A 23,461-nucleotide genomic window follows, 5' to 3' on the forward strand; every position below is an offset into this window, starting at 1 on the left:
TGGGGGAGCCAGTCTCTGGGGATCAGTGCAGCCTCTGTGAGCCCATGGGGCACTGTGGCTAGGTGTCCTGGCCTATCCTTGCCCGGATGCAGCCTCTCTTTCCCAGAGGCCCACCTCCCTTCACCACTACTACACTGGACCAGCTGTGCTCACACTCACTGGGCCAAAGGCCCACCATAACTCTGTAGGAGTTCCCTACCGATGCCTAACAAATTACCACTAATTTAGTGATTTAAAACAACACCTGCTTATTAGCTCACATACAGCAGAGATGAATTCTCTGCTCAGGGTCTCAGAGGCTGAATTCAAGGTATTGGTTGGGTTGACTTCCATCTCCAGGCTCTGTGGAAGAATGCACTTCCCAGCTCAGTTGCTGGCAGAATTCACTTCTTTAAGGTTGTAGGACTATAAGGTTCCTTTTTCTTACCAGCTGTCAGTCAGGAATAATCCTCAGCAGCAAGGGGTTGCCGCTTCCTTGCTGCTAGACTCTTCACCTTCAGGCAGAGATGGTGAGTTGAATCTCTGACTTTCTCCCCTGCCTCTGGCCAGAGTGATTAGGTCAGGCACACACAGATAAGCTCCCTTTCCCAAAGTTACGTGCCTTAACATGACCTAATCATGGGAGGCGAGTCCTTCACATTCATCCTCCCAGGGACTTGGCAGGGGTGTGCCCCAGGGATCCAGGCCCTTGGGAGACATCTTAGAACCCTGCCCCCCACACACACCTTGATTACATTTATGTTCAGAATTTGCCATTATTTAAAATGGAAATGTACCTCCTGGAGTAGCCCAGAGTTTTGTTCCTATCTGCTGCCAAACCATTTACCAGAAGTATCCTTAGGGAATGAAATCTTAGCAGATATTGCCTTTCATAAATATTTTAGGAAACAATTTATTCCACTTGTGCTCAAGCCCCAAGGCAGCAGCCTGGCCCATTCTTTCCTTTCTGTACACACAGCCTTTGGCATCTTACTATTCAGGATAGAAAACAAAGGTTCAGCTGTCATTGGTTGTTTCTGCCTGGCCCAGAGCTGCCACCGCCACCTAGTCAGGGAGAAGCTCTTGGAATCCTGTGCCCTTAAGCCACAGGTTCCAACCAATGAAGAATCCAGATTTTGCTACTCTATTAAAATGAGTCTGCTTATACACATTATTTTATGAATTTTAAGCTCCATGAATAATAGATATGTATAGTTACTTTCTACTTATACAAACATTCTTTGACTTTATAGATTTTTAAAAACATTACCACAATAGCAACAGACTGAAAAAGCACTCATTGGCTGGCCTTGCTCAGGCTGGGGGCCGAGGGTGGAGAGAAGGCCCACACATGCTGCAGGTGTGGGGGGGAGGTGGGGCACCCTGCTCCATCTGGCTGTTCAGGGAGCCCATGTGGTGGCCTGTGCCTGCTTAGTGTCCTCCCCGTTATCCCACATAAGACCTTGCCCTTGTTGGAGGGCCCCCAGGGGAAAGCACCGAAGCGGGAGAGGGTCAGGCGGAGGCACTGAAGCTCAGGAGGGCTGGGACTGGTGTCAAATTCATAAAACCCAAAGCCAAGACACAGGCTTGCTTCTCTGCTTCATTTAGGCTGAGTGTAGAGGCTGCTGGCCCCTTCCCCGAGGTGCTTCCCTAAGGGAGTGACCAACTTAAGCCTTTGCTTCTCTCTCAAACAAAAAATTGAAGTCTTTAAAGGGATTGTAAACTTCATTTATTAGGCTGTTTGTGATTGTTCACAAAAAAACAGTTTGAATAATACTGCTTTGAGTGATTTTATGATAGATTTTTAAACTATTGTGATTTTATTTTGCATGGATATTGGTTGACACATCAGGTACAAGTCATAGAGATAAAAATAGATGAAAATGGGGCTTTCAATTTTGAAATTTTGTATTAGAAGGGACTTGAAAAAATAATTATATTTATAAACTAAGGAATGAACAAATGGTTTTCAGAGGCCAGAAGGGAGGAACCTACCATTTATTTGATGCGTAGCATTTATCACATACTATGTGGTGGTTTTTCAGTCCTAGTGGCGGTTGCTCTTCTGATGTTATGAATGAAAACACAGGTAAAGAAAAGTTCATGACTATCCCCAGACAGCCATGATCTCAGCACCTGTCACAGGGCTCGGCAACCATGGCTCCCTTTCATGGACGCTCATAGTCAGAAAGGCATGTTACCAGACAGAGGACCAGGCCCTGAGTGGGTCTGCCTAGGGCCAGCCAGTAGTGTATGGTTCTTGACTTGTGCAGGAAAGATTTCACAACATGAGTCTAGGTGACTACCAGGGTACTTTTATTAAAACTGGGAACAGTGGGCTTAGCATAGGGGAAGCAACAGGAGAGCCTAGGCTGGGCTGCCTTGGCTCCCTGGGAAGTCAGAGGAGAGGGTCTTTGGGAATGGGTTCAGGGAATTAGCCTGGGACAAGCTGCCACTGCCCATTGCTCCCCTAACTGCAAGTCTCAGGGGTCTCTTAGAGCACTGGTGGCAAACACAAGGCCTATGGGCCAAATCCAGCCCTTCACCTTGTTTTATCGGGTCCAGCACCTTGTTAACTGTTAAGGAGTGGTTACATTTATGCAGTCCTAAAATTACGTTCAGCCCTTTGAAGGCAACAGTGAGACTGATGTGGCCCCTGGTGAAAATGAGTTTGACACCCCTGCCCTAGAGTTTAGCAGATGTGGACCTGTAGGGGAAGCAGAGGGGAAAGGGAAAGTTGTGTGGGCCTGCTCCCCCGAGAGAAAGGGACAGAGCACATTGCACTGGGTCCTTCCTTTTATTTCTCTTGCTGGTGACAATTTTAGGGGAGGTCTCAGGGGAGGATTTCAGCAGAATATTTATTAGTTTTCCAGGTGTGTTCTTTTGGGGTAGTGGTCTTTACTGATTGGTCAGCCCCAGGTTAGGGAGTTGTTAGTCATTGCAGCTGGTCCTGGTATTATCCTTCTGTTTTTGCTGCTTTTCTGGGCCTGGAGCTGAAATACAGCTGAGGCCTACATGTTACCTCTAGGGAGGTGACCTTGTGCACCTGGCTGTAATTTTCTCAGCCAGTGTGTTCAGCTCTTTGTCTCAGTTTCCCTGTTCCAGTTGCCCTGGCAGCCTGGTCTCAGGCACAAAAGCTAAAGCAAAGAACTTGTTTTTATTGTTTTCTACTTATGAGTCCAGTAACTTTAGTGCTTTAAAAACTTTCCTTTTCTATATAATCCTAGGTTCTTCCAACAAAATGACATATTGTCCACAAAACCATAAACTAAACTGCTTGCAAGCATCACCATCTACTTTTTATTGGGGTTTCCTCTGTACAATTTCAGTTGAAATCAATTGCTATTTAGGGTAACAAGATATTTTCATTTGAACTTTAGTGAAGTTCCTGGAGGTTAGCAGTTTGGGACCAACTCTCTCAGAATTAGGAATATTTCATCCCTGCTTCCCCTTTTCTGACTGAGACTGATCAGGGTGATAAATGTGGAAAGCAGGGGAGGTTCCATTGCTGAATAGTCATTAAACCATTGTTCAATATGGCAGATTGCATATTTATACAGTCCTAGTTTATCTAAAGCGTTCATCCAAAATTAGCTAGGAGGTATTGTTAAAGAATTAGCTATCAAGCTAAACCAGCAGGATTTTAGATGTTAGCAGTCTCACTTTTCACAGACATATACTGTATTTTGATTAATGTCTTTTATTCAGCTAGAGCAGTGGTTCTCAACTGGGGGTGGTCTTGCCCCTAGAGGACATGCGGTCATGTCTGGGAATATTTTTTGATTGTCACAACTTGAGAGCGGGCCGAGAGGGAGAGTGCTGCTGGCTAGAGACCAGGGGTGCCACCAGCTGTCCTACAATGCACAGGACAGCCCAGCCCACACAAGGCCTATCTGGTCTACCATGTGGAAACTGCCCAGTTGAAAAACTCTGCAGTAAAGGAAAAGAATCCTAAAGTTGCTCTTTAGAAACAAAACCCACGTATTTAAAGAGACAAAAAGGAAGATGACTATCCTTTTGGACTTTGAAGAAAGAGAGGGAGCTTTCTGGCTCCCAGGAGGAAAGAGAAAATTCCTAGAGTTCAAGTGATGAATATTATTTTGATTTACAAGTTGACACACCTCCTTAAAGTCAATAAACTGTTCCCTTCTTAAAAAGCTGCTCAACTCCTTCCTTAAAGGTCCCATGTTCCCCAGAAGCAAGGGACTAGAAAGGGTTCTTTCTAAGAGTGCGAGAAATGCCAGCTGGATGGGACCATTGGACTCCTCCTGGCAGGCCTGCAGTGGTGATCCTTGTATGGAAAGGAGTTCAGGGCTCAGTGGCAATGATCCACTTTTCTTTAAAGATTTTATTCATTTATTTTTAGAGAGGGGAGGGAGGGAGAGGGAGAGAGAGAGAGAGAAAGGGAGAGAGAGAATCATCAATGTGCAGTTGCTGGGGGCCGTGGCCTGCAACCGAGGCATGTGCCCTGACTGGGAATCGAACCTGCGACACTTTGGTTCGCAGTCCACACTCAATCCACTGAGCTACACCAGCCAGATGATCCACTTTTCAACATTTAACTTGGTTTCTTAGGATCTGAACTGGGCTTCCTGCTAAATTGTGGCTCATTAAAGCCGTGTTGACTCAATAATCCATGAGTTCCTCAGGTGCCTCAAAACAACCAATTAAATGGATCTGTGATACAAAATGGAGATTATATTAGAACACCTAAAGTTTCTTATTGCTCTATTACTAAAAGGTGATAAGCCCTTGATAATTTCTCTTCTTATACCTCTAGCAGAATTTAAATCAAGTTCAGATTAGATGCTCTTACCCTTTAACTCCCATGTTAAGCATGCTCCAGCTTAAATATTTCCCCCAGGGTAGCAACCACTGAAAAATTCACACATTGGTGAACCAGAGTTTTCTGGACAGCTAGAAGGGAATTATTATAGCTGGTCTCATTGATATACAAGAGGAATGGTAAAACGTTGCTTTAATTACTCACACCTCTGTTGTTATATCATATTAGCCCTTGATCTTTTAAGTAAATAACCTCCATCAATATTTGACGGTGTTCTCTCCTTTGGAAGTGTGACTTGTTAAGTGTTAAAGAGACTTTCTCAAATCAAAAGGAAGCTTTGAGTTACTTATGTGGTGAGGGTTCAGAAATCTTGGGCTGGGTGAGCTGGCTTTCATGTCTGATGGTTACTTCTGTGACTTTGAGATGGTATGATTGCCCCTGGCCTTCGCTTTCTTTGTTAACCAGTGGTCTTTCTTTAAGTAGCTCTGTTGCCTCGAGGAGAATTGAGAGAAGGTATTGTAGAAAAGATGGCTTTTGACTGGTCCATGAGGGACTGGGAGAGTTGTCACAGAATGTTACACTCTCTCAGATAAGCCAGGGCATTATTCACATAGGCCTAATTTCCTGTTCACGTATGTGTCCCCGGACTATGACTCTCATGTTTTCAGTTCACTTGCACCCATACCCTCTGTTTTCTGAGCAGAAATAAGAATGAGGACCCTCTTTTATCTATATTAGAATGGATTCCAAGAAGAGAGTGTGTGGATCAGGGGGCAGGACAGAAAGTGGGGGACAAAGATTTCCTTCTCTTCTATGATAATTTAATGGTGATCATTGTCCAAAGAAGGACATTTTGGGGAGTGGTGCCCACCCTTGGGGTGCTGGGAAGGCTACCATTGAGGCATCAGGACCTTATAAAGGCAGACCATCTGCCTCCCATCACTGATGTGGTGACCTTGGGGATATCTTGGGGGTGTTTCCATGGAAGAGGATCCCAAAGTGTGGTGCCATTGGGCTTGTGTGGGACAGAGAGGAGATTGCAGAGGTTACAGCCACTCCTGCTGATGCCAACACCCGTACTGGCAATGACTGCTAATGTCTACTAAGCACCGAGCCTTTGCAAAGTGCTTTATGTGCATTTCTTATTTAATTATCAGATTAACCTAATGACAGGGGGTAAATACATAAATAAGAAGGCATTTCACTGGGCTTAATTAACTTTTTAAAGAGAAGAGTACTAATAACTTTCAAATCTAGTGTTGAGTTTGGGCAGAACCTGTGATATCCATGACTCTCCTGTATGTACTTGTATCGTTACTGTTCAGAGCTTGCTGTCTTGCCCAGCTGGAAGAGTTCAGGGTCTGAGGCCTCACAGCAGGAATCCAGTAAGTTCCTGTGGACCTAGAGGAACCATCTTCCACCTGTAGAAGTGTGTCCTGTCCCCTGATGAGTGTGCTGGGTACAGAGGACATGTGCCCTGGTCTTGGGCTGGAGTCATTGACTGAATCCCTGGAGTCCTGTATTCAGAAGTATTCGTAGGCCACCCTAATTTTATGAGAAGTTACCATTTGCTGTAGGTGAAGTGGGGGTAATGAAATGCATGCCACATGTTTCTCCTTCATTAGGACCTAGGTTACCAGGGAAAAATAGATAAAGATCCACAGTTCTCTCCAGTTGCCTCTTTTGAAGTCTGTTAGGAAAATGGAGACTGACTTGCATTGTTTGATACAAGGGAAGGAGAGATGCAGGGGTGATTCTGACACTGTAATTTTCTAGAACAATGCTGCCAATAATAATAAAGGATAAAGGAGTTTGAGGGCAAGGTGCAGCTGAGAGAATGTTTACTTTAATGTTCCCTCCTCCAAGAGGTCTTCCCAGCCACTCCACCTGATGTAGGTTTTCTCTCCTTCACCCTTGAGTTTTTCCTCTAGCCGTGCCCCTTGTGTTTCTTTTCTTAACTAATCACAGTTTGTGATGATTGTTTGGCTGTGGTCTGTGTGTGGTCTGTGTGTCACCCCCACTGGAATGTAAGCCACGTGACAACAGGCCAGATCTGTCCTGGGCCCCTGCCTAGTGTAGGCACTGGCATGCAGAAGTCTTAGTCTCTTTCACTGTAACAAGGAAAGAGCTTTGCTGAAATGTAAGATTGCAGGTTTACTTCAGCTTTTTAATGTAAGAAATAAAACATACACCTGAGTTAAAATATGCAGAAGGTGGGAAATAAAACATTCTGTTGATACATTAGTAATTAAACTAAATTTTTCCACCAAGTAATGCTGCCAAATCAATGAAATATGCATCAATTAGGCAATCATGTAGCTGGAACATTATATGACTTGATTGCCTGGGATTGTTTTAAAAAAAATCAGTAGAGCAGTAATCATTATAACATGGATACATATAAAAAATCAATGACATGATTTTTAAAAGTTGGCTGTAATGCTCATATTAATAATAATAATTGCTTTGCTTTGCTTCTCCAGCTATCCCCTTAGAAACTTCACTGTGGCCTGGTTAGTGTTTGTCCTCATTGCCATTCTTTCTTCTTTTTAAAATCCAGGATCAGTGATTGGCATTCTCAATAAGTGAAGTCATGGAAAGAGCATTGGAGTTTGGATCAGAAAGCCTAAATTTTAATCCTGACTTCAGTTATAGTTACAATTATCCTATTGAGAAGGTTGAGTAGGCACCACTCACAACTTTGTACAGGGAGATCGGTTATAAACTTCCTCCGCCCAGTGCCTAACTTTAGTGCAGCGCTGTCTGGCCTGAACTTACATGTGTCTTTCTCTCTCTGTATAGAGTGCAAGCAGAACAGCTCAGATTCACACCTAATTTGGTGGGAGTAGGTGAGAAGGGTCAAGGGGTCTAGGGATGAATTGACTGTCATTCTCCTCACATAGGACAGGGTCATTCTGCTGTAATGAATGGGATGCAATAATGGGTTTGAGGATTATTCATCCTAGTATTACACAAGAGTATGCCATCCTGAGACAGAACAACCCTGAGACATGCTGGTTGGGACAGGCTGGATGGGACAGGCTGCTTGGGGTCAGATGTAGCTCCAATGCAGGGATGTGGGACAGAAAACAGGGTCAATAACTGTCTGAGAAAAGAATATCAGGAATCCCTCAAGGGAGAGGAGAGAGCTGAATCACAGTTCAAGGAACTTGGTCTGGCCAGGGGATCCAGGAAAGAAAATTTATAGAGATTTTTTTGTACTGAGATATAATTCAAATACTATAATGTTCACCCTTTTAAAGCGCAAACTCCCATAGTTTTTGTGTATTCATCAGGTCATGCAACATCACTTGTGCTGAGTTCCAGAACGTTTTCATAACCCCAGAAAGGAACCCTTACCCATTAGCAGTTACTCTCCATTCCTCTTCCCCCAGCCCCTAACAGCCAATAATCTACTTTCTGTCTCAATGGATTTATCTATTTTGAACATTTCATAATTGAATCTTATAAGATGTGGCCTTTGTACCTGTCCTTTTTGTTTGGCAAAAATGCTTTCAATATTTGTCTATATTGCAGCCTACAGACCCTATTTGGTTGTCCATTCATTGACTGATGGACATTTGGGTTGTTCCCACTTTTTGACAATTACAAATGATGCTATTATGAACATTCGTGTATAAGTTTCCATGTGGACATATGTTTTTAGTTCTCTTGGGCACATAACTAAGAGTGGAACTGCTGGGTCATGTGATAACTATGTTTAACATTTGAGGAACTTCAAAACTGTTTTCAACACAGGTGAACCATATTACAATCCCACCAGTTTTTCCACATCCTTGCCAAAATTATAACCACCCTAGTGGGTTTACAGTGGTACCACATGATTCTGATTTGTATTTCTTTAATGACTACTGACATTGGGCATCTTTTCATGGGCTTATTGGCTATCTACATGCCTTCTTTGGAAAAATGCCTATTCAAATTCTATGATCATTTTTTAAATTTATTTTTTATTTTTTTGTTCTTCTTTTAAATATATTTTATCGATTATGCTATTACAGTTATCCCATTTTTCCCCCTTCACTCCCCTCCACCCTGTACACCCTCTCCCACCCATATCCCGCCTTTTAGTCATGTCCATGGGTCATACTTGTAAGTTCTTTAGCTTCTACATTTCCCATACTATTCTTACCCTCCCCCTATCTATTTTCAACCTACATTCTATGCTACTTATTCTCTGTACTTTTTCCCCCTCTCTCCTCCTCCCACTCCCCTGTTGCTAACCCTCCATGTGATCTCCATTTCCATGGTTCTGTTCCTGTTCTAGTTGTTTGCTTAGTTTCTTTTGGTTTTGCTTTAGGTGTGGTTGTTAATAATTGTGAGTTTGCTGTCCTTTTACTATACATGTTTTTTCTGTATCTTTTCTTAGATAAGTCCCTTTAACATTACATAAAATAAGGGCTTGGTGATGATGAACTCCTTTAACTTGACCTTATCTGAGAAGCACTTTATCTGTCCTTTCATTCTAAATGAGAGCTTTGCTGGATAGAGCAATCTGGGATGTAGGTCCTTGTCTTTCATGACTTGGAATATTTCTTTCCAGCCCCTTCTTGCCTATAAGGTCTCTTTTGAGAAATCAGCTGACAGTGTGATGGGAACTCCTTTGTAGGTTACTGTCCCCTTATCTCTTGCTGCTTCTAGGATTCTCTCCTTCATTTTTACCTTAGCTAATGTAATTACGATGTGCCTTGGTGTGTTTCTTCTTGGGTCCAACTTCTTTGGGGCTCTCTGAGCTTCCTGGATTTCTTGGAAGTCTATTTCCTTTGCCAGAGTGGGGAAGTTCTCCTTTATTATTTGTTCAAATATGTGCTTAATCTGTTGCTTTTCCTCTTCCCCTTCTGGTACCCCTATAATTCGGATGTTGGAATGTTTAAAGATGTCCTGGAGGTTCCTAAGCTTCTCCTTGTTTTTTTTTTTGAATTCTTATTTCTTCATTCTTTCCTGCTTGATTGTTTTTTTCTTCCTTCTGGTCCACTCTATTGTTTTGAGTCCCAGCTTCCTTCCCATCACTATTGGTTCTCCGTGCATCTTCCTTCATCTCTTTTATGGAAGCCTGCATTTTTTCATCTAATTTGTGCCCAAAATCAACCAATTCTGTGAGCTTCCTGATCACCAGTGTTTTGAACTGTGCATCTGATAGATTGGCTATTTCTTAGTCACTCAGAAGGATGAGTCCTGGGTGACTGATCTGTTCTTCTGTTGGAGACATATCTCTCTCTCTCTCTCCTTTTTTTTTTTTTTTTTTTTCGGTCTGGTCTCTCTTGTTACGGGGCGGAGCCTTAGGTGTTCCCCTGGGCTGGGCACCCCAGTCTCTAGATTGTGACGTTGTATGTGGGGGCCGGGATGGGCTGGGGCGGGGGTGGGAGGGAACAATGGCAGTAGCTCCATTCTCCTGGGATCTCAGTCCCTTCTCTGGGATCCTGGGTTGCGCGCTCTGCCCTGGTCCACAATGCTGCCTCACTGGGTCCGCCAGCTGCCACTTGCATACTCAGGGTCCACCGCTGTATCCTGGAAGGCTTATGCGCTCCCAGTTGCCTTAGGCGCCCAGTTGTCCCCAATCTCTGTGCCCCGCAACCCATGCCCCCTCCTACTGGTCTGGATGAATGGGTCTACTTCAACTTCTTGGCTGTCTGACTTCCATTCAGATAAATTCTCTGTCAGTTCTGGGTGTTATTCTGGCTCTAAATTGTTGTTGTTCTAATCTTGGTTGTGTGTGGAGGTATGGTGCATCCACCCATGCCTCCATCTTGCTGGAAGCCTCTCAAATTCTATGATCATTTTTAATTGGGTTATTTGTCTTTTTACTATTGAGTTGTAAAAGCTCTTTATATATTCTGGATATTAGACTCTTTTTAAAAATTTTTATTTATTTATTTATTTATAGAGAGAAAGAGAAACATTGATGTGAGAGAAAAACATCAATCAGTTGCTTCTCTCACTTGCCCTGACTGGAGACTAGGTCCACAACCTAGGCATATGCCCCGACCAGGAATTGAACAGGTGATCTTTTGCTCTGTGGAATGATGCTCAGCTAACTGAGCCACACCAGTCAGGGTCAAACCCCTACCTTTTAAAAATACATATTGTTGATTATGCTATTACGGTTGTCCCACTTCTTCCCCCCTTTATTCCTCTCCACCCTGCACCCCCCTCCCACCAGTATTCCCCACCCCCTTACTTCATGTCTATGGGTCATACATATAAGTCCTTTGGCTTCTCCATTTCCTATACTATCCTTAACCTCCCCCTGTCTATTTTGTACCAACCACTTATACTTATTCCCTGTACCTTTTCCCCTATTCACTGTCCCCCTACTGATAACCTTCTATGTGATCTCCATTTCTGTGATTCCTGTTCCTGTTTTAGTTGTTTGCTTAGTTTGTTTTTGTTTTTCTTAGGTTCAGTTGTTGATAGTTGTAAATTTGTTATTATTTTACTATTCATAGTATTGATCATCATTTCCTTAGATAAGTCCCCTTAACATTTCATAAAATAAGGGCTTGGTGATGATGAAATCCTTTAACTTGATCTTTTCTGGAAAGCACTTTATCTGCCCTTCCATTCTAAATGATAGCTCTGCTGGATAGAGTACTTGGATATAGGTCCTTGATTTTCATGACCTGGAATACTTCTCTCCAACCCCTTCTTGTCTGCAAGGTTTCTTTTGAGAAATCAGCTGATAGTCTATGGACACTCCTTTGTAGGTAACCTCTCTTGTTTTATTTCTGCTTTTAAAATTCTCTCCTTGTCTTTCATCTTGGGTAATGTAATTCTGATGCGCCTTGGTGTGTGCTTCCTTCAGTCCAACTTCTTTGGGACTCTCTGAGCTTCCTGGACTTCCTGAAAGTCTATTTCCTGTGCCAGATTGGGTAAGTTTTCCTTCATTATTTTTTCAAATAAATTTTCAATTTCTTGGTCTTCCTCTTCTCCTTCTGGCACCCCTATGATTCAGATGTTGGAACGTTTAAAGATGTCTCGGACATTCCTAAGCCTCTCCTCATTTTTTTGAATTCTTGTTTCTTCATTCTGTTCTGGTTGTATGTTTATTTCTTCCTTCTGCTCCAAATCTTTGATTTGCATCCTGTTTCCTTCCCTTCACTGTTGGTTCCCTGTATATTTTTCTTTATTTTGCTTTGCATAGCCTTCACTTTTTCTCTATTTTTTTTTTTTTTTTTTACCATACTCAACCATTTCTGTGAATTTCCTGCTTACCAGTGTTTTGAACTCTGCATCTGATAGGTTGGCTGTCTCTTCATTGCTTAGTTCTATTTTTTTCAACTTTGATCTGTTCTTTCATTTGGGCCATATTTCTTTGTTTTTGTGTACCTATTGTTTTGTAAGGGGCTGAGCCTTAGGTATTTTCCAGGGCAGGGCAACCCACATTACTGTGCTGTGGTGCTATATGTGGGGGAGGAATTTGAGAGGGAAAAATGCCACTTGCTTGGCTCTCAGCTGGCTTTCTGTCACTTCTTTCATATCCCAGAAGCAAATTTGGCCCTTCTGTTCCTGATTCCCAGGTAGGTGGGTTTGTGTATGTTCTAGGACACTGTGGGTTTCTCCACCTAAATATCTTATGAGGCTGGGGGTTTCTCCTGTCACTACAACCCCCACAGGTTCTTATAGCCAGAGGTTTTGAGGCTTTATTTCCCCATTCTGGAACCCTGGGTTGCTCCTCCCAGTTTATCTGCACACAGTTGTGGGACTACCTGGCCTGCCAGCTGCTGCCTTGCTGTGCATCTTCTCTGCATCCGCTGCCTGTCTCTACCCCTTCTAACAGCCTGAATGAATGTTTTTTCTTTAACTCCTTGGTTGTCTGGCTTCCATATAGTTTGATTTTCTGGCAGTTCTGGTTATTTTTTTGTTTTTAAATTTGTTGTTGTCCTTCTTTTGGTTGTATGAGAAGGCAAAGTGTATCTACCTACTCCTCCATCTTGGCCAGAAGTCCCTAAGATCTTATCAGATAGGTGATTTGCAGCTATTTTCTGCAGTTCTCTGGGTTGTCATTTTACTTTATTAATAGTACCATCTGAAGCACAAACATTTCTATTTTGATGAAGTTTAACTTACATATTTTTTTTCTTCAGTAACTTATGTTTTAGGTGTCACATGTAAGAAGCTATTTCCTGGGTCCCCAAGTTCCTGCAGTAGGCTCCCCAGAACAGCAGACCATCCAGAGCACCTGGTTTAGATGATTCATGGTGAACAAATAAACTTTTGCTATAAGTTACTGAAATTTGGGGGTAGTTAGTTTACCTTAATAATCATATCTGTATGTGAACCTGACATACAACAGCTGACAATGCAGATGTGGCAGAGAAAATAGATTATCCAGTATACAGGGCTGGGGCAATTGGTTGTCTGTGTAGAAAACAACAATAACAAATCTGATCCTTCCTCCAGTGCCTCATTCCAGGTGAACTAGTGATCTAAATGTAAAAAATAAACTTTAAAACTTTTAGAAGAATACATAGGTGAACATCTTTATAACATCAGATAGGGAATGAAAGGCTAAGACACACAAAGTACAAATCAAGTGAGAAAAGACTGAGAAAATCAACTGCATTAAAATGGAGGACTTAGAAATAAAAGCACCATAAGTGTGAAAACAAGCCAAAGGCCAGGAGAACATCTCAAATATATGCCAGTAAAGCATCACTATGCAGAATATACAAAGAGTTCCTATACATCAATTAGAGAGACAAAACACTTCAGTGGAAAAATAGGTAAAAGTTATGAAGGGGCATCTCATGGAAGGAAATACTTGAATGGCTCATACCTATATGAAAAAAATGCTCAACCTCACGACCTATTAGAAACTTATGTTAAAACCAATTTAATTACTAATTAAATAAAGTCTGACAGTCACTACATGTGTGGTTGGTGTGAAGTGCAACTAGCAATTTGGAAAACAATTCTGAATCTCTAGGGAAGTCGACCCACTCAGGCCCTCTGTCCTGGGGGTTTCCCTGATCGTGGAGCTGGCGGTGTGTTGCACTTCTGAAGCTTGGCTCCTCATTCCGTTGCCATTCTCACTTTGCCCTTTGTCTGAAGTAGTTCATCATTTCTTTAAAAGACATTCATAGCATTCTTCTCTTTAGTCTTTCATGCTGCAGTTATTATCAGATCTACTTCAGCCTTTCTTCTCACTGAGAGCAGCTCTTGTGATGTTAATCCCTGAACTCTTTCCAAGTTCCTGTGAAAACTGATTTGCTGTGGTGATTAGCCACTGAATTTAAAAGGAACCTATAAGTTAATAACTAATATTTCCGAGTGCCCCCTGTACCAGACACTATTCTAAGCATTTTCTCATACCCACTCCTATATCAGCTCTTTGAAAATTCACTTGCATTGGCTCTTGTAATTCTCTGGATGGTTCTGTGAGCTTGATTGCCATTATCCCCACTTACAAAGGAAGGAACGGATGAGCAGAGAGGTGGGAGGCAGAGGCTGTGGTTTCCACAGCCTGATTGGCTCTCTCTTGAGTCTGCACCATTTACCACTCAGCTCCTGAGGCAAAGGTAGGTTTAGCTTGGCTGGGGATGAGATGGCTGAGTTAGATACATGAACCACTTCCACTCGCAGAATTCTCCAGAAAAAAAAAAAAAAAACATTTTCCTGGCTCACATAAGCACAGTTTTATTTCCATTTCTTTTCTTCCTCTTATCAAACAATGGTTTCCTATTGTCTGCATCGTTGAGAAATATCCAAAGCATTTATAGAATTCAGTACCATTTCCAAATATAGTTTTCTTTTTTAAATTAAAAAAAAAATTTCAATTGCAGTTGACATTTTTAGGTGCTCAATTCTATTCTCTTTTTAAAAAGATATATTCTATTAATTATGCTATTACAGTTATCCCAATTGTTCCCCTTTGCCCCCTTCTACTTTGTACCCCCATTCCCTCCAGCAGTCCCCCACTTAGTTCATGCCCATGGTTTATGCATATAAGTTCTTTGGCTTTTCCATTATCTATACTGTTCTTATGATTCCCTTGTCTATTTTGTACCTACCAATGTGTGCTTCTTAATCCCTGCACCTTTCCCCCCATTTTCACCCTTTTCCTCCCAGCTGATAACCCTCCAAATGATCTCCATATCTCTGATTCTGTTCCTGTTCTAGTTGTTTGCTTAGTTTGTCTTTTGGATTCAATTATTGATAATTGTGAATTTATTGCCATTTTAATGTTCATCATTTGACCTTCTTTTTCTTACATAATTCCCTTTAGCATTTCATATAATAATGGTCTGGTGATGATGAACTTCTTTAGTTTTATCTTGTCTAGTAAGCACTTTATCTGCTCTTTCATTCTAAATGATAGCTTTGCTGTATAGAGTAATCTCAGTTGTAGATCCTTGCTTTTCATCACTTGGAATATTTTTTGCCAGTCCCTCCTAGCCTGCAAAGTGTCTCTTTGAGAAATCAGTTGACAGTCTTATAGGAGCTCCTTTGTAGGTAACTCTCTGCTTTCCTCTTGCTGCTTTTAAGAGTCTTTATCTTTAACCTTTGGCATTTTAATTATGATGTGTCTTGGTATGGTCTTCTTTGGGTCCATCTTGTTTGGGACTTTCTGTGCTTCCTGGATTTATATGTCTATTTCCTTCACAAAATTAAGGAAGTTTTCTTTCATTATTTTTTCAAATAAGTTTCCAATGTCTTGCTCTTCCTCTTCTCCTTCTGGCACCCCTATGAGTTGGATGTTGGTATGTTTAAAAATGTCACAAGGGTTCCTAATCCTCTCTTCATTTTTTTAAATTCTTTTTTCTTTCTGCTGTTCCGATTGTATGCTTTTTCCTTCTTTATTCTCTAAATCATTCATTTTATTCATAGGTTCATCCCCTCTACTATTGGTTCCCTATGTATTTTTCTTTATTTCACTTAATGCAACCTTCATTTCTGTCTGGGTCTTTTTTATGCCAATGAAGTACTCAGTGAGTTCCTGGAGCATCCTGATAACCAGTGTTTTGGGCTGTGCATCTGATAGGTTGCTTATCTCTATTTCATTTAGTTCTTCCTCTGGAATTTTGTTCTGTTCTTTCATTTGGGCCATATTTCTTTGTCTCCTCATTTTGGCAGCCTCCCTGTATTTGTTTCTGTTTATTAGGTAGAGCTGCTTTGACTCCCTATTTTAGCTCACCTGCTAAATCATATGGGGCACAGCCTTAGGTAATTACCAGGGTAGGACAACCCATCTCACCATTCTGTTGCCCTGTGTGGGGGAGGCCTGGAAGAGGGGACAATGCCACTGTCTGGCCTCTAGAGTTTTGCCTGGGAAGAATCTGTCTCCCTACTTTCATTTCATTTCTCCCCATATGCCACTGGTGCCCTTCCAGCTGTTGCCCTGATGCTGAATCCCAGAAGGAGGGGTGGGTCTGTGTGAGTCCTAACTCTGTTGCAGGACCTTTAAGAGGATGCAGTTTCTTCTGCTTCCCCAACCCCTACTGGTTTTCATAGCCAGAAGTTATGGGGTATTAATCGTCCTGGAGCTAGGACCCTGGGCTGGGTGGTTTGGACTGGGACTGGGATCCCTTGCTTTCAAGGTATCCCTCCCATTTTTATCCACCACATGTGGATGTGGGACCACCTGTTCCCATCTCCACACCTCTTGGTGCCTCTCTGCACCTCTCTGCATCTCTGCCCTTCCTGCCTGTCTGAATGAATGTGACTTCTTTAAATGTTTGGTTGTTGGACTACCACACAGCTTGATTTTCCGACAACCCTAGGTGAAATTTGGTTTGTAGTCTAGTTGTATTTTTTGCTATAGTTGTGTGTGGAGTCAAGGTGTATTTACCTATCCCTCCATCTTAACCAGAAGTCTCAATTCTTACAGTTCACATTTAATATTCAGTTTTAATGTGGCTTCTTTTTATATCCTTAGTTATGGTTCTGTTCTTCTCATTCTCAGGTGGTTCTCAAGGGTGGTAGTTCTATAATTTAGTTGTAATCTTGACATGGTCATGGGAGCAGGTGAGCACAGCACCCACCTACTCCATCATCTTGACTGAAAGTCTCTAGAGTACTTTACATTTGCCCAGTGATCTTGTTTTCATTATTGGACTTCTTCAGCTGATTTTCAAAGAATGGTACTCTATATCACCAGCTCTATCTGACAGAGCATATAAATAGAGTTTTATTTTATGACGTTGTTTTATTTTACTTTTGGTAATTCAAAACCTCTCTCAGAATGGAGTACAAGGCTTGCTTGACACTTTGTACTTCAAACAGACAGGCTACTTCCCAGCCTGGTGGCCAAGCCTCCAAGTTGGCATGTTCATCGATGAATAATAAATTTTATGTAAGAGAATGATGCAAGGTGCAAGAGCATTTGACAAAAGGGTATTTGAACTCTTCAGATGATACACAATATCTTCCCTCTTAGGAAATTTTAATGAATTAATAGAGAAAAGACTCTGTGTGAAAGCTTTTGTGCTCAATTCAGCCTCTACTACACATTTTGGTGAATGGATTATTCTGGCAGTGTTATCTGCAGTAGGCTAAACATGAGACAATTCATGTGAAATATTTGGAGTGGCTGAGGTCTCCAGCCCATAATATTCTATTATGTAGAATGTTTCTGAAATATTCTACAAACCTCCAGAGATTCTGAGTTCTGGATTGGACTGGTGAATGTGCTCTGTGAGTCGGAAGCTGAGACTCACTGTTGTGCAGATGTGTGGCGGCCCCTTTCCTGACAAGGCTTGGCTCAGATGTGCTTGCTTTCCTCTCTGCCATCTAGCACAGAATGCAGATCCTTTAGGTGGAGTTTCAGTGCATTAGTTCTGTTTGCATAGATCAAATGCATTCTCCTAGCACTCTTTGGAGCTATTTAAATCTTACTCAATGCCTTAAAAGAGGTATAGGGCATAAATTCTGTGTTAGGAAATAATACTTTATTATTTTTCCTCTCCAAATACACTTTTCTTTAGAAGCAAATCAAATTTCACTAATTTTAAACAGACTTTCAGGTCTTCAAAAGGAGGAAAGTGGTTGAATCTCTTACTCTAAGTGTTTGAATAAAACCCTGGATGGTTCGAATACTAAAGCCATTTTAATAATGTTATCATTTTCATGAAGTCTCTATCTAAATAGAATGTTTTGACTATCCTTTTCAAATGATGAAGGCAAAATAATTTAATCTGTCACTACAATTCTGTATACTTTTTCTAGCTGCCATTGCTCATTTTCCACAGTAGATGGTCCTGTTCCTATGACTAGATGGTTTTATCCCAAACAAGCAGCAGTCTTACTACTTTAAGGCTCTCTATCTAATTTAGTAAATTAGGCCTTGCAGCTATACTCAGAGAAGATTAGGAGATTTATCCTTTAACAGGAAATAGATGGTGGTGTCTGTAGGTTTGGAAAGATCTAGAAGAAAAATTTGGGCCACATTGTGCATTTAGACCTGACATATGTCCCAATTTGCCATATTGTCAGAGCATCAGGGCAGTTGATTATAAACACACTGTATTTAAACAGTCAGTTTCTGTGTTAAATAGTAAACTGAAATTATCCATAAATGTCTTCTGCCTTTGAAATAAATGAGGCTCTAATTCAGAATCCTCTAAGTTTGGTGAGGCCTCAACTTTTCGAACAAAAGCTTCATGAGTTTCAAAGGGATTCTCTGTGTCCCTGTTTCCTATTGTCTCCCTTCATCCCAGACTTCTTATTCTGAAGGTGGGATCAGCTGGGTTCCAGGGAGCTTGGAATAAACTGCCCAGATTTGTGATGAGTGTGTCAGTTCCTATTCTCACCCCTCCCATGTCACTCACAGTGGTTTCCAAAAGAGGGTTGCTTATCCTCTATGAGCTATCAAGTAAATGTGTGGGGATGGCGTGGCCAGTGTGTGCACATGTTACATAAGAAAATTGGGTGTCTGGGTGATGGGGTGGCTTATGTGTGCATGTGTGTGAAATCTTTTACAAGGAAATTAGGTTTGTGGGGATGGGGTACGCGTGTGCTTGTGTGTGCATGTGTGTGTCTGTGTATGAAGCATGCAGACAAAATCTCTGGACTGAGGCTACTCTTGACTTGTGGGGCCCCCTGTGCAGGAGATTTAAATGACAGGCTTTTATAGGGTATCTGAAGAGAGTTCTTTTCCACTTCTGGTCTCAGAAGAAGTGCTTTTCAAGGCTATTCACTGAGAGTCAGGGTGAGTTCTAAGGCAGGATTGGTTGGCAACAGCAAATGGTGAGGGCATCCATCCATTTTTCATGAAGTTATAATTAACCTACTGTCTGCCTCCTACAGGTTCAACCTTGGGGAATGAAGACCAGCCAGCCCTGAAGACAACTCTGCCTTCCAAAGACGCACCCAAGGGAGCTGGCCGGGTGGCCCCACCGGTGTCCTCAAGTGTGACAACACCCCGCAGGAGTTTGCTCCCAGCACCAAAATCTGTGTCCACACCCACCGGTAAGATTTTCTCCTTGGAGCACTCTTCCTACATTAAAATATTTTTTGAAAGTCCCTGTGTATATCATTTATTTAGATGGGATCATAGATGAGTTTCAAATGGTAAAATTAATAATAATAATAGCATTGTTTTTAAGGTACTTTCTTTTTTCATATGTTTAAATTATCACAACTGCCTCTCACTCTTCTCCTGAATGGTAACCTATTGAATCACATAGTTTTGATTGGAAAGCAGGAATCAAGCTATTTTAGACCAGGTTAATATTAGTCTCAGGGAAGGATGTGCTGATGAAATCACTGGGAGAACTGTAGGAGCAAGCTGTAACGTGAACTTCCCAGGGAGAGAGTCCCAGAACCCTAATGGGACCTGCTGCTTCTCCAGGGTCCTGGGGACACTGTTCCTCCTGCTGGCTTCAGGCTTGAGCCACCAAAGCTGGGATCTTGGGATAAATGGCTACTACAGAAGGACTGACCCAGAGCCATGCTTTGCTGACTGGAATCAAATCAGCAAAACGGACAACCCTGCCCTTCACATCCACAAAGCTGGTGACCAGACGCAGGAAACAGCTGATGTAGACATGGGACAGTGAGGGTGCTTGTCAGCAGAAACCACTGAAGCAACCCATGTGTGGCCCTGCCCCACTGGCTCCTCCTGATCCGATCTCACACACAGAGTCTGCAGAGATGTCCAAGCACATAGTTCTTAGCTTTCCATCCTCCTCACTGTGTGGAGGCATACTAATAGGAAGGGAGACCAGATGTTGAGCCCTAAGCCAATGCAAAACAAGATCAGTGAGGGCGGGCGATCATTCATTTGGTTCCCTGCCTAGGATAAGGAGACCTCACACACTGTGTGAAAACCCAGACAGTGTGGAACTAAGTTACCAGGTATGAACTGTGAAAACAAGCAGAAAGCTCATTTTAAAGATTTCAACACTTTCTCTTTTATCTAACTCCAACACCTAAGGCTTCCTTGTATTTCAAAACTATTGTTGTTAAAAGAAAATTTTATTATTGAAGTTTAGCTTTTCATTTATTCCAGTGGCTTGAATTTCTAATTTAAATGAAATCTAGTTTCTAAAGAAAGTCATCTTCCACATGGCCTCAACTGTTCATCATCAAGCTAATTAGAAAGTAGAAGGTAGGCATGCAGTATACAGGTAAGTCTGAAATAATTGGATTCCTTGGAACTGTGAAGTGTTTGGGTTATTTTAATTACTTAGGTCATGCCAACCTTGATTTAACCCCGGCCATCGGAAACATTTCTGAACTATGATGCTTTGCTCTCTTCCCTTGGTGATTCCAGCCTAATGATGGTGAACTCTTGCACCCCTGGGTCACCTGCTCAGTACTATCATCCAGGATTGTAGATGCCACATGTACCCACAATCAAACATACCCTAGGAGTCCTGGGGCTGCCTCCTTAAACTAGATTCCTGATGTGAGCTTTCTGTGAGTGACTTTTTTCTGGTTCATTTATTCAGCAAACACCTGAGTGCTCATTTTAAGCCATGAGTGACTTGGATTGAGGATAATCAGAACCGACCTTATCCTGGAGACTCTCACAGTGAAGTGGACAGATTTGTAAATGAATAATTAGAGTGAGAGCAAGATTTTTGTAATCTTAGCTGCTGGGTTCCAGTTCATTCTAGCAGACCAAAACTTCATAGTAAGGTGGATTAAGAAATGAGTGACCTGGAAAGGCTTAAGTTAAATATAAGTAGGTTTTATCATTTATTTAATTAATCTCTTTCTGTTTTTACTTATTTTTTTATTTAATGACTTTCTAATTTCAGGAAAAATCCAAGGTAGCATGCAGTAAAGGGCCCAGAATACCACAGGTACAAGGATTTAAAATCCAAGTAACCCAAAAGAGAAAATCCTGACAGAACTGGGCTCAGAGGTTCCTGGCTACATGGGCAAAATAAGCAGCACAATCAGGGGGAGAGGAGCATGTCGCTTCATCAGAAGAGAGAAGTTTATTTTCTAGCACAAATATTTCAGATTTTAAATCTATGACTGTAAAAACATTCTGTTGAACAGCATAATAGACAATAACTTCAATTGTATTTTTAAAATATCTTTTGTGATACTGAAATAATTAGAAATTAGTTTAAAATTTTGGAATAGGAAAAGCCTTTCTTAGCATGACATGAAACCCGAAAACGTTTTTTAAAATGATAGATTCAACTACACAAAAATTTAAAATTTTTATGAAAGACATGAAAAGATAATAAAAGATATCATGGAAGTAAGAAGGATCATAAACTGATAGAAAATGTTGCAACGAAGTGTTAATATGCAAGCAATTAAAAGAATTCTTGAAAATCAATAAGGAAAAATACAACTTAATTTGAAAAATGGGTCAAAGATGTAAATGGGTAACTCACACAGTAGAAGGAAAGTGCTCAATGGCCATAAACATCTGAGGATTCTCTGTACACCATTCAGTGTGCTTAGTGGTTTGCATGCTCTGCCTCATTTAATGCTGGAGGAAACCAGGGTTTAGAGAAATTAGGTGAAGCCTGCCACCCAGGGTCATACAGGTTCTGTGTGGCAGAGCAGCCATCCCTCTAGGTCTGTCTGACTTAAAACCTGTACACCAAACCTCTGCTAGCACTATGCTACTTGAAGGTTTACTCAGATGGAGGCCAATTAATTATATTTTATTGAGATAACTACCATTGGAAATACTTCTTAGAGATGGAGTTCTTCTTTCTAGGACAATGCATGTGGTTTCCCAGATCCCCTATAATAATTCCACAGTCTGTCCATGTCCCTCCTTCCCTGGGTTTTCAGACACAGGTTGAGACTGTGCTGAAACATATTTGGAGGAGGTGTAAAATATGACCCACTCTTGTAACATCATCTTCCTGTAAGATTATTGCCTCACCAACACCAGTGCGATGACAATACAAAGTGCTGTGGGTTTAATGCTAATAGTAAAATAAATATTAAACATCTTACACATGAGTATGTAAAGGGAAGGTTCCCAAGAATTTTAGGAACTTAGCCTTGATTTCTTAATGGTTCTTCCTTTTTAAATTTTCAGGGAAAGCTCTCCTACTGTTCGCATGTCAAACACAAACTCTCCCCAGAGCATTGATCTATATACTTTTACATGAATTGTCGGGCTTTACCTCAAACTGGTTTGTAGTTGTTGTAGCAAATAGGAAAATATTTTCAGATGAAAATATTGATCTGAAGATAGATTACTTCTTGGTCAATATGTCCTCTGGTTCTGTCATGTTGTCATGATAGATTATAGAAAATAAAATTTCTTTATCCAGCCTAAGGCATAGAAGGATTTCCTGTGGTTATCCACAGGAAAATGAACAGCTGGTGTCTTATTGTTGGGTTCCACTCTACCTAGGGGAAAAAATCCCTGGGAATAGTGAGGCTGTTATGCTACAAACTACAAAACTCTACTGTATCATAAAAATTAATTTTACTATTTTTAAAGGAGGTTTATCTTTCTGTGTTAAATTCCATAAATTTTGGTATTTGGGGGCATATTATAATTAAAAAATACAAGTAACTTGTACATGTCATTGACATGTATTTACTGGGTGCTTCCATGTGCACAGGGCCCAGACAGAGCTGCTCTGACAGGTGCCCCGCCCTCCCTCTAGTCGGCCAGGCATCATCTCCCCGTATGGGCACATTTTACATGAAGAAACTGAGGGAGAGCTTGCTGACCTAAAATAATCTGCTTTAGGAATAGACAAGACAGGTAAAGGGATCACTTTAACTGCCACTGGAATCTAGGGTCTAGATGAATTGAGGTGATTCTTACCGTAGCATGTGATATATGCACCTTGAGCGTTAATAGCTCTAAGAGTCAGCTGTTTCCCTGCTAATGAAAGAGTCATAGCCCTTACAGTGTGGAAGCCCAGGCTGATTCAGGAATGTGTAGAACCTCCACAGAGTGGGACCTGCAGGAGGCGAGTTCAAAGCAGTCAGGCTGCCCTGGGCTCTTGGTGTTGCTGTGTGGTGTCGACTGTGTCCTCCCTGAGGCAGAGTCTCCATTGCATTCACAGCTTCAACTTATTTGTCATTGTGAAGCCAACAGAGAAAACAGGAATAGGTTGGGATAAAGGAGGTTATAGGAGAGTAGATGTGTTAGAAAGAATTGGTGGGGGAGAAAAATTAAAGCAATCAATTTGAGACCCATTCCTTTGCATGAGGTCACAGAGACAGAAGGATATAGTGGAGTTGACATTGGGATGTGTGGTAAGAGGAGTCTTGCATTTCACTATTCTGAGAGTC

The 23,461-nt window shown here is 41.6% G+C and overlaps 1 protein-coding gene across 1 annotated transcript in view; it reads left to right on the forward strand.

Moving 5' to 3' along the window:
• Positions 1 to 23,461, forward strand: part of MTUS2 (microtubule associated scaffold protein 2) — a 596,801-nt gene that overhangs the window by 405,730 nt on the left and 167,610 nt on the right. Inside the window, exon 6 of the mRNA XM_028505192.2 lies at positions 19,031 to 19,192. Coding sequence (XP_028360993.1) covers positions 19,031 to 19,192 — 162 coding nt within the window. The remainder of the gene's footprint in view (positions 1 to 19,030; positions 19,193 to 23,461) is intronic.

The sequence above is a fragment of the Phyllostomus discolor genome, chromosome 2 (assembly GCF_004126475.2).
Source record: "Phyllostomus discolor isolate MPI-MPIP mPhyDis1 chromosome 2, mPhyDis1.pri.v3, whole genome shotgun sequence".
NCBI lineage: Eukaryota > Metazoa > Chordata > Mammalia > Chiroptera > Phyllostomidae > Phyllostomus > Phyllostomus discolor.